Genomic DNA, 12,052 nt, shown 5'->3' on the forward strand with positions numbered 1-12,052 from the left:
AATACAGATGATCCACATGCCCTCCTAAAGGAAAGATTCTCTAAGTCACTGAAGGAAATAGCAACATACCCGCATAGGGTTGTTGAGAGTCCTTGAAGCTCTCTCAATGAAGTTGAACTGGTTTGCAAGCTTCTGCTCCTTCACTCTTGGGGGAGGAGGCTCTTCTACCTCTGCTGCCTCAGCTGCTTCTGCTGTTCCTGACCCTTCTGCCTCTTCCTCTTCTGCAGCCTGCAAGAAAAGAGAGCAGTGACTCCAATCCTGAAAAAACTAGACATCTCTTTCCTTCTTCAGAAGCACTTCTTCTTAGACTACTGGATTTCTGCTGCCTAGTGAAGGAGAGTGTAATTGAACATTCAACATTTAAGATAGAAATTAGGAGACTTCCAGCAATTAGAGCAAGGAGGTTCTGAAATGGTATCTAAATGGGAATATGTAAAAACAGGAACTGAAGTTACTTTAAAACAAAGCCTGAAATGAATGAGATAATATAGCATGACTGCCTTTGATAAAACGGACTTGGGGACCAGAAGACTCTGTTAGAGTCCCACTACCCTGTGTTTTCACTTCCTTGCTAGACATTTCGTTTCTAGGCCTTTAAATCCGGGCACTGCTTATTTCATGTAGTTATGCCTGCTGCTTTCACCTCTCCAGATACTGTTTTTCACCAATTTCTCTTTCAGGAATGGACAGGCTGTCTAGGAATATTCCAGATCCCAGCAAATTACACTGTATCTTGATATAATATCTGGATAAAGATAGACCTGGTGTGTAGGGACCTGTCAGCCCCCTACACAGCTTCTCCAAGCAGGAGAAATGTCAGGAGGACCCCAGCTGTTCAGTAAAATCTGTAGGATCTCAACTACAGCAGAGACACCTCAGGCATAAAACAATCAATCACAGAAGCTTCTTGGCAAGCCCATTATGTAATAAAGGAATTTCAAATCTCATATTAAAAAGAAAATGGACAGCTCTCAGCCAACTATGGAGAATTACCTGAGTATCTCCTGTGCTTTCTTCATCTTTAATCTCTGCCTCTTCAGATGTTACTGCAGAAGTCTCAACAGGAGCCTTTTCTGATGATAGAAAGGATAAGAGAATAAGCCTAGGATAATAGGACATACTATCCCATATTCTGCAGATCCTTCTATCTTCTGAAGCATTAATATACAGATGTATCCTTTTCTACTGATATCTCATTAGACAACACAACAATCAATCCCCAGGTGAACCTCAGAAGGAGACAATGTTATTACTAGAATGAAACTGCAGTAATTATGGCTGGAATGAAATAAAAAATCTGATTTTGACTCAAATCAAACTTCTGAAATCCACTTCTGAACTGAGTATCTTTGTTTCTGGGTATCCCTTCAGCTCTGGACCTTTCTGCCCTCTAAAAATGTCTGCAATTATGTACAACCGTGAAAAATACTTTCAAGGTACACAGGAGTTACAACATGGTTTGTTCTTCTTTATATGGATAAAAAGGAATACATTAGTCTTGTTAAAGAATGATGGATGTCTACATTCCAAACGCAGCCTTGAGTGTGTAGTCATGCTAGCATCAGGCTGCTTCAACCTAGCTGGTTTGGAACCTACGAAAAGCACAGCCAACAACAACAATCCATGCTTTCATGGCATTGAAGATCCTATTCAGCACTTTGTCCTAATGCAAATCAACACGCGTATTTTGTTAAGTGTAAAATAAAAGAGACATTGACCCTCAGAAGTTGCAAGTGACAACTAATCTCAGGAGTTTATCCAATGTTACCATCATGCCTGACAGCTACCACCTTGAAAGACACTCTTTGTGACACAACTTCTCCTTTCACAAACTGCAGAAATATGAGAAAAATCACTAGGCAGTACACCTTTCCCTGCTGAAAATTCAAACCTAGAACTCTTTACTAACAATAGATCTTTTCAGCTGCTGATTAAGGTGTCTTTTTGAATGAAAACCTAAGAATGGCGATAGTAGCTTAGATCAAAGGTCCAACTAGGTCAATATCTTGTATCTCACATTGTCCAGAAGTCGATGTCCTGGTAGGAGTGTAAGAACTGGTCAAGTATATGATAGTTTCCTGAATGATCACCCAGCCTCCAAACATTTCTGCTTTAATACTTTAAATCATGGCTGAAACTTTCAAAGCAGGCTAAAGAGTTTAGACATGTATGTCCAATTAATGGTAGTGGAAGATGTTTAAATGACACTAAATAGCTCTGAAAATTTCAATGTTAGTGTTCACATGGCTCAAAAAGCATGCACTGTTTTCTGCACTGTGGCAAACATCTGGCTGATTGTTTTTTCTGTTTTTGTTTCCTGAGAAGGACACAAGCCAAAATAGGAGCTTTTCAATTCCATGGTGATGAAGCATGATCATTCCCTCATGTTGAATAAGTGGTGTACCAGTACCTACCTGAAAATCATTTTTGTTTCAGATAATAAACCTACCTGCTGCAATGCTTAATCTGATACTCTGCCGTCTGCCTTCATCTGAATCTTTGGGTATCATATTTCCATTCAAAGAGAAGTGAATTGCCATTTGATCCACATAGCTTACTGGCTTGTATGCTCGTTTCTACACAGGAAGAAAACAACAAAATCAGTGGGGAAAATATTTTAAACCAGAAATACTGTGTGGCTTAAATTGCGAAAGCTCAGAAGACCCATACTGATAAATTATTATTGGCATATTTACACTGTGTTTCTTCCAGCAGGTATTTATATCTCAGGACACTGAGAGCCGTAAATTAAAAATGCAACAAAAAAAAAAGCAAGAACATGAAACCTCCAGTTCTCCACCATTACTACAGCAAGTGAGTTTAAATATAGTTCTAGTGGACCTCCACTACACAGCGCTCCCTCAGATACTGTTGTGTTGAGATCGCCGAATGAGTTGTTGTACCTACACAAGAACAGCACCATATCTAGAGAGCAGCTCTGATCTGGAGACAGTACAGGCTCTTAGCACCACGCTCAGGTTATAAGCACTCTACCAATTCAACTATTTGATGCTAGCTTGATAGGCACTTGCTTGCAGACCACTGTACTGTGCAGGCAAGCACCTAGGCTCAAACTGTGTATTGAGATTTTGAGCTGCACCTAAAAGCAATCAGAAGCCACTACAGACCACAGACGCTTCAACAGCAAAGAATCACCCACTGCAAAAGATCAGATTTGAGATCATCTGAGGGACCTGAGGAACAAATCCATGGGACCTGATTAGATACATTCCCAGGCTTCTGAGGGAACTGCTGAACGAAGTTGCTGAGCCAATATCAGTCATATTTGAGAGGTCATGACAGTCCTGTGAAGTTCCACCAACTGGCAAAGGGGAAAAATAACCCCCATTTTTTAAAAAGTTAAAAAGGAAGACCTGGGGAACTACAAGACAGTCAGTATTCCTCCAAGGCTACATATCCTTGCTTCCACACTCTGTAGGCTTCCTTTTTCTGTTTGAGTTTGTCCAGGAGCTCCTGGACCACTCAGTGGACAAGGAACTGGCTGCATGGTCACACTCAAAGAGTTGCCATCAATGGCTCGATGTCCAAGTGGAGACCAGTGACAAGCGGTGTTCCTCAGAGGTCAGTATTGGGGCTGGCATTGTTTCACATCTTTGTCAGAGACAGGGACAGTGGGATTGAGTGCACCCTCAGCAAGTTTGCCGATGACACCAAGCTGTGTGGAGCTGTCGACACACTGGAGGGAAGGGATGTCAAACCTCATGAGGTTCAACTAAGCCAAGTGAAGGGTACTGCACGTGGGTTGGGGCAATCCCAAACATGGATACAGGCTGGGCAACGAATGGATTGAGAGTTGCCCTGAGGAGAAGGACTTGGGGGTGTTGGTTGATGAGAAGCTCAACATGAGCTGGCTTCATGTGCTCACAGTACAGAGAGTCAACTGCATCCTGGGCTGCACTAAAAGAAGTGTGGCCAGCAGGCCAAGGGACATGATTCTGACCCTCTGCTCTGCTCTCATGAGACCCCACCTGGAGTACTGCATCTAGCTCTGTGGTGTCCAACATACACAAGAGGGACATGGACCTGCTCAAGTGGGTCCAGAGGAGGGCCACGAAGATGATCAGAGAGATGGAGCACCTCTCCTATGAAGACAGGCTGAGAGAACTGGGGTTGTTCAGCCTGGAGAAGGCTCCGGGGTGGCCTTCTATCAGCCTTCCAGTACCTACAGGTGGCCTACAGGAAAGATGGGGAGCAACTCTTTATCAGGGAGTCTAGTCATGGGATGAGGGGCAATGGTTTTAAAACTGAAAGACAGGAGATTTAGATTAGATAGTAAGAAGAAATTCTTTACTGTGAGGATGGTGAGACACTGCCACAGGTTGTCCAGAGAAGTTCTGGATGTCCGTCCCCGGAGGTGTTCAAGACCAGGCTGGATGGGGCTTTGAGTAACCTAGTTATTGGGAGGTGTCCCTGCCCATGGCAGGGGTGCTGGAATGAGGTGATCTTTAAGGCTCCTTCCAATCCAAAACATTCTATGAGTCTATATAGGTCATTCATCACCTGTTTCTATCCCATAAATATGGAAAACATCAACTCCAAATAGAAGAGAAACTGACCTTATTTGCTCACACAAGACTGATTTCCTTTCTCTGGTGATCTCATGCAATGGTTGGTCAAACTAGTTACAGTAGCAAGAGAAGAGACAGGCTAGGGAATATTTCACCTGGTTTTCTATTCTCTGCCTAAGGTTGGGGATAATCCAATGCCAGAGCTGGAGGAGTTGTTCCTGTGTCCTTTCTTTCAGGGTGCGTAAACCTTTCAAGGGAAGAGTGGGAAGCAAAGCCATCATTCCAGTCTCCCCCTGCAGCAGCCTGTGTTTCTGGCTGTACATGCTAGCAGGAGCAGGCTGCTCCACAGTAATGCAGCATATGCTCTGCACACACAAATATGAAGGTGTGACTCTTGGATGTTTCCTGGCAGTCTTTGATGCACCCTCCCCTGCTCACTCCTACTCATCATGAATAGAGCTTGTCAGTGATTTGACAAAGCACGTTTCTGAGCTCTCCTGTAATTCAAACAACTGAATCTTGATGTGAGGATACCGAGGCATAACTGTCTTACAGACTGAGTAAAGCATTGCCTTTTCTCCTCTAATCACCACAAAATGGAAAAAAAGTTACTGCCTGAGATTTGCTGCACTAATTATGTTCACTGCCAGATCTCGTTGAGTAATTGTTATATCCTAGTTCTGAATAAATACGTCAACGCTTTTAGACTTTTACCCTCTGCAAAAACCCTTTAGGAACCTTTGGCAGTAAATATGTAACAAGATGAAGCCACAATAAATGGAAATTTACCTGGTTAATTACCTGGTTAAAAGGAAAACACAAAACCAGTTAATTGCAAAAAATCTCATCCTGGTTTTACAGGTCATGCCACACTTACTTTAAAGCTGTATCTGACGATATTCTGGGGAGCATGGGGATTATTAGCTGTCAGGATGCGTGTAAATTCCTCTTTTAATTCCTTTGGAATGTAAACAAAATAATATCATAAATAAAACTCCACCTTTAATACAAAGCACAGCATGCAAAAATCACTAGGTTTACACTCAGTTCTATGATGTTTAGTTCACTGCAGATACCTCATGTGCAGTTGATGCCTCCACAAAAACAGTGCTTGCAGCCAAACTAGCTCAGAATGGAATCCAGAACAGTCATCCCATTTCCTACCAAAGTATTTCAATGGGCTTTCTTGAATTCTTTAGTTGTGATATTAATTCTTATCTAAGCTATTGAAAAATGCTAGCTGCATTCTATAGGGCAAGAAAGACAACCTGAGTCTTGAAGAGTACATTGTCCAAAAATAGAGTAAATAGTAAGTTCAGCAGCAGTGCTTGCAGGATCAATGACTGTGAACATAACACAGTACTGGTGTTAACTGTTTTCACTACCCGAGTGGGGGGAAGTACGTATAGCTTCCTTTTGAGGCTTTCTTGGAGGACAGGGAGAAATACTAGAGTTTTTAAGGCAGTGAGAAGACAGCAACAACTGCAGTTGGAAGGGTGACTGACCGCAATCCTACTGAACCACGCTGGGAATAAATGGCCATAAAACTCAGGGTTGGTTTTGGGGTCCTCCTTATCTGAGGGAAGCCCCAGCCCCATTCCCCTCTTGGATCAACTCCATGCAGTTACATTGTCTTAATCCCAGAACACTGTTTCAAAGCACATTCTCCCTGTTTTTTTGCCGAAAGCCATTTCAGTTTATGCTGCAGACACTCTACTTCAGCAAGTACTGGAGTTTTACTCTTGCAGAATTTCCTCCAAAACAAACAGGTAAGAGGTAGACTTTGGCTTATGGAGTTTTGTACATGTTATTACAACTGCAGGCATGGTTTTACTCACAGCTTCAGTCAGCTCCAGTTGATCTGGGGGTTTGACTAGAGTCTTTGCAGCCACACATTCATCTGCCCCCTCTCCTGCTTCAGTGGAGACATCTTCATCCTAGCACAGGAACGACAAGCGCATTAGTGCACCAAGACTGTGACTGTTCTTCTCTCTCCCAGAGCAGCACTTCTCCAGGCATGGAGCAAGGAGGAAAAAACAGCATTCCCCACCCATCTGAGCTTTGAGCAGAGCAGATAACTCCAAATGGCAGGCCCAAATCTGAGGATTGTTGAATGGCTACACTTGCCAGCAAGAGTTCAGTGGGTTGGAGGAGCAGCTATCTGAAGATAAATCCTGGCCTATAATAAAACTGGAGTAACTCCAACCACAAAACCCAAGTAACCCCACTTCAATTTCAGTTTAAAAGCTGGCAATTCTGGGGTTTTTTTACCATATAACGCCCAAATGAACCATACTTTAGGATTACTCAAGGGCACAAGTCAAGGACCTGCAATTACTTCTGAAGTGCTATTCTACAATCCACACTTAGATATTAGTTCAAGATACACAGCTGCAGGGATGCAGCTTCTGGAGAACTGTTAACCGTTCTCTTGCAAAGGCCAGCAGGTATGCATTCTCCCAACACAGAGAGATGCTCCCCTTGGCCTGGGCTTACATTGATATCATGATATGATATTATTAACAGGAAAATGAATCACTGCAGGGATGGATTTCAATTAGTTGTCATTACAGATAAACTGCCAGAACACAAAGTTGTTGATTAAAGTCTTTAACTGCTCCAGATAAAATTTATCCCTCAGATTGAAATGTGTAATGGGTTGATTTAAAATAAATCAGTCATTCTTTTAAATACAGTTGTCTCAGGTCTGCTAAACTTTACAGCCATACAGAGCTGCTGCTGAGTCCAGGATATAAGTGAAGGCTGTTTGCAGACACAGAGACTGGACCCAGCAAAGCTTTGCTATCTGCAGCGTGCCACAAAGGTAAAAAGCATAATGCTGTGTAAAAACATGCAGCGTTTGAAAGTAACAGAGAATTCTGCATATGCCAGGCACTCAGGGAAAGTCACAGACTGCAGCCTTTTTTTTCCCCAAGGGAGCTGAAGTGAGGCAAGCTGTAAGGAAGGTCAGGCGCTCTGATACAAAAGAGACTGTGACAGCAGAACAATTGTTTGTGATTTAATGCTCCCCACATGAACACCTGCTTGTACGACATTTATCATACATAATTCAATGCCAGTTAGTTCAGTGGCTGTTTTCCCTAGCGAATCAGATAAAAAGTGTTGTGGCTTAAACATTTTTATTTATGTTTTTCATTTAAAAGTAAATAACTTCTCATCTTCAAAGGGTCAAAAGAGGAATGTTTATCAAGACTGTGATTTGTCCTGAGAAAGTGAAAAGCTGTTTATCACCATGCCTGCTTAAAGGCATGTACACTCTACTTCCATCCTTTCCAATGGGGCTAAATAAGAAGAAGGTAGGTTAAATAGGGTATTCTAAGCATTTACTTGCCTGACAGTAAAAACATTATCTTGAGGCTCACAGTCAAGAAGTTAATGCTATTTTCTCTAACGCTTGTATTTCTATGTTAATTAAGTGAATATGGGCTATTTTTTGAATTTTCTAAACTGAGCAGGCAATTTTCTCACAGTCTCTGTCAGCTTATATTTTGGAATTTACATCCCAAACATTTTATTTTAATCTTTTCATATTGCATTTTACCTAAATTGTGCATTTGTTTTAGCTGCCATTTTTATTCTAACTTGCTAGTGTAATTCCCTTCTCAGTGGAAATCTAGAGCAACCCCTTACTGCTAAATCAATTGGAATGTTACCAATTCCATAAAACAAACCATTGTTCAAACTGAATGTAGTTTGCATCTCATAGAAAAAGAAGGAAAAAACATATTTTAAGACTTGTGGATTTGTAGATCTTACCCGTTTTTTAGATAAAGCTTTAGCAGGCCTTGGTTGCACTGCCTTTCCTCCTGAAGGACCACTTTGGCCCTGAAGAGAGAACATACGGAACGTAAACCTTCAAAGCATGTTGTTTCCTAATTTAACTAAAACAGAATAAAATTTAATGTACTTATTAACTATTAACTTTTGCTCCAGTGGTATGTTTCAAAAGCTGAATATACCAGTCTATAAATCATTTGAATGTCTATGAATCATTTGAATGAAAGGCAGTCACTTTCATAACAAAACAGCAGTTTGTCAGCATGAAGAAACGCTAGGCTGTACCCTTGTTACTGACTGTGAGGCATCTAAATGTCACACACATGGGGTTCTAGTGCCTTACTCAAACACACAGAAAGGCTGCACTTGCCCCAGATCCAAACCCACAAAGCCACAAGTGATGAAAAACCATGGAAAACACTGATGAGCAGCTGGGAAGTTAACTACTGCCAACCTCCCCAAGCACATCACAGCACAGAAAGTTTTTTATGACAGGCTTTAAGGAAAACAGTGAAATAGTTGTTTACGGGGAGCCTTCCCCCCTATTTCTAAGGGACACAGAAGGGCACCAGAGTTATGAAAACTCTACAGACAGTACGAGAAGAAATCAAGAGGATCCTTTTGAGAAGATGCTGAGGGACAGATGCGGCCAAGAACCCAGAAGGCAGAGAGACATACAGCTGACAAATTAAACAAAGGAGACAACATTAGAAATCTTGTCAAGAACGGTTTCAGGATGGGTCCCAGATAACATTGGATGGGATGGATGAGAAAAGAACAGGAGTTACTTGGAGAAAGCATTTGACTTTGTGACAGGAAAGAAGGGGATATTAGAGAAGGTGGAAGGAAAATGAAGAGGCGGGGCAGCAAGCTCCCATGGGTTTATTGACTTTCTTTAGAAGAACATTAGAGTGTGCCTTTCAGCTCAGATCAAAGGTTCACCTAGCCAATTACCTCTCTCCAACAGTATTTAAAAGCAGATATCTATGGAGCTTTCTCTAGGATGCCCTCTTAGCTTGCCCCAGGGACTTGAACCAGAAATTATATCCTTTTTGTTTTATATCAGTGAACACTTTTCAAAAAAATTTATTCAGTCATTTTGGAATCCACACACATTTTTAGCATATACAACTTCCACAGCAAGGAATCCCATTGTACAACTACATGCTAATGCAGAGAACAGCTGCTGGCTTTTTAAGTCTTACACTTGCTGTTTTCATCTGGTTTTCCCACTTCTTCTACTGGAAAGACCAGCTTTATCACATTATCCGCTGTTCATCCCCTTTTCCATAGCTTTACGAACACCTTAAGAAGCACGAGTCCACAGGAGATTCCTAGACTCCTCTCATGATTCCCCTTCATTATGAAAATCAAATATTCACTTCTACCATCTGCTTCCTATGTATTAAACAATCAAACAGCTATAATGACTTTGACCCAGTAGCCCCATGCTTTGTTTCTAAAGCCCCATTACTTGTTAAGACTTGACAATTAAAATTCAGAAAATAAATATTTTCAGAGGACAAACTGTAGCAGAGATGTGAGGCTGTGACTTTCAGTGTTGTTTCTCTTTGTACAAGCTAAGCCATGTAAAATTGCTATTAGTAACAACGCGTCAAGGACTATTTCTATTCCACAAGATACATATTACAAGCAACAAAAAATGAGCAGACAAATACATTTCTATGCTTAGAAAATACGCCTCACTTTGAAATAGAAATTGTTATGACTCAGAGTTATGACATTTCCTTTATAATCCCACAGTAGGCAGGTAGCAGAGCAAAGCAGAGAGCCTAAGAGCCCCAGTGCCACAACCACTACTGAGACTGCTGGATTACACACCTGGCCTGTCTCCCCCATGTAATTGCCTGCCAATGGGCAGCAAAGCATCCTATCCTACAAGGAGCACGCTACATGTGAATTAGATGTGATTTAAGCGACAAAACTTAAAACAGATTTTCAGAGCAGAATTTTATTCAGATCAAAATCAAAATCAAACTCTTAATTTTAAACATGAAACAAAGCCTACTCGCTATTACCCTTTGTAAATGAGTCTATAAAAGCATTTATGCAGCAGCTAAAGCATTGACAAGGCAATCTGAGGGTAATTGGTTTTGGCAGTTGCACATATTTCAATTAACATAATCTGAAGAGCCACCTGTGAATAACTATCTGCAACTGTATCAAAATTCAAAAGTGACACTGAAGAAAAGCTAGAGTCAGAACGCACTGGAAGGAAGCAGCACAAACCCTGCCCTGCTCCACAAACTATAAAGGGTTTGTAGGGTAGTGTGTGGGCAATTTTTCTAGTCAATCAGGGGCCTATGGCTAATTTGCTCTATTTCTTTTGTCTTTGTATGGTACCATCATGGCTTTACAACTGTAACTTAATGATATAGTACATGCCTGATATGATAGAGAGACCCTAAGGGGACCTGGGGTGTGGTGTAGAGGAGTACAGGCAGGGGATGATGAGAGATGGGGCACAGGCTTGACATCAGAAACCCCGCAGCTGTAAGCATCTCACCACTGGCCAGTTAGAGAGCTGCAGATCTGCAGACAGGGAAACTGGACAAAGCTGGGTTTAGGGGTAACAAAATAAAATAATAATATCTAGCACGCTTAAAAAGCATCATATAAAGTAATACCAGGTGTAACATGGAACACCAGACCAATGAAGAAAGAGAAACATGTGAAAGTGTGTCAACTAAAGTATAAAAGAAACTCCACAGGGGTCCTAGAGTGAAGAAGAAACCATCAACATAGACAACTTATCCTCCCCAGTGAAGGACCCCAGATGCGGACAACTTGCCGTGACATCCCCACCCGCACCACCAATAACAGCAAAATGAAACCTTCAACGTTGGGAACCAGAAGAAGGCTAAGCACAATACCAGAAAAGGAGTATAAATGATAAGCTTGCATGAAACAACTTTAATTATTTAATTTTTAATTTATTTAAATTTTAATTTATTTAATTACTATTATTATTATTAATGATTATTTTTTGCAGGAAAGTACTTCTTACTTTCTGTAATAATTACATCTGGACTGATGATAATGTTTAGACTAATATTTCAGTCACGCTAACATTAAATTCGTAGTTTTATATATATAAGGTGTGCCTCCTCTTTGCCCATAAACAAGATTTTGAGTGTAACAAAGTTTACAAACTATTTAAAAAAAGAACCGGGCTCTGAAAGTCTTAATTTCGATCTCATGCATGTTTTTACCCTTTATCAAAGGGTAGCTGAGACCACCATATCCAGACTGGGAGAGGGTATTCACAGAAGGGGTCTCATTGCATCAGTTGGTGGGATTTACCGCCCTTCTCTGTTTGCCTCATTCCTACTTTGCTGCCGCATCCCACTCCCTGACTGTGGCAGCTTGCTTCGGGGCTCCCTGGGAACTAAGCAAAGCAGCTCCCCACAGCAGTGAGCAAGAACATGACTGGCAGGACAGTTATAAAACTGGACTTCTTATCTCTGGCATATTGAACGAAAAAAATTCCAATCACCCCCTCCAACCTGAACAATTATGCCTTAGGGCTACTTGGGTATCACACAGGTCCTTGGCCAAGTGCTACATAGTATGGACACAGTCAGCCCACTCCAAAAGCATGCTAAACCTGAAGAGGGAAGATGGGAGCATGCACTGACCAGTGTTGGTCCTGGGCTTTCTTCCACATGTGCTCCCCAAAGACAGGACAGCCATACCTGGAGCAG

The 12,052-nt window shown here is 41.5% G+C and overlaps 1 protein-coding gene across 1 annotated transcript in view; it reads right to left on the reverse strand.

The window, feature by feature from the left end:
* The window catches only part of DNAI1 (dynein axonemal intermediate chain 1), a 162,938-nt gene that overhangs the window by 141,141 nt on the left and 9,745 nt on the right, over positions 1 to 12,052 (reverse strand). The window contains exons 3-8 of the mRNA XM_054186993.1: positions 8,307 to 8,375; positions 6,368 to 6,466; positions 5,407 to 5,487; positions 2,450 to 2,576; positions 994 to 1,073; positions 70 to 228 (exon numbers count right to left, since the gene is read on the reverse strand). Coding sequence (XP_054042968.1) covers positions 70 to 228; positions 994 to 1,073; positions 2,450 to 2,576; positions 5,407 to 5,487; positions 6,368 to 6,466; positions 8,307 to 8,375 — 615 coding nt within the window. The remainder of the gene's footprint in view (positions 1 to 69; positions 229 to 993; positions 1,074 to 2,449; positions 2,577 to 5,406; positions 5,488 to 6,367; positions 6,467 to 8,306; positions 8,376 to 12,052) is intronic.

Source organism: Rissa tridactyla, chromosome Z (genome assembly GCF_028500815.1).
Source record: "Rissa tridactyla isolate bRisTri1 chromosome Z, bRisTri1.patW.cur.20221130, whole genome shotgun sequence".
Classification (NCBI taxonomy): domain Eukaryota; kingdom Metazoa; phylum Chordata; class Aves; order Charadriiformes; family Laridae; genus Rissa; species Rissa tridactyla.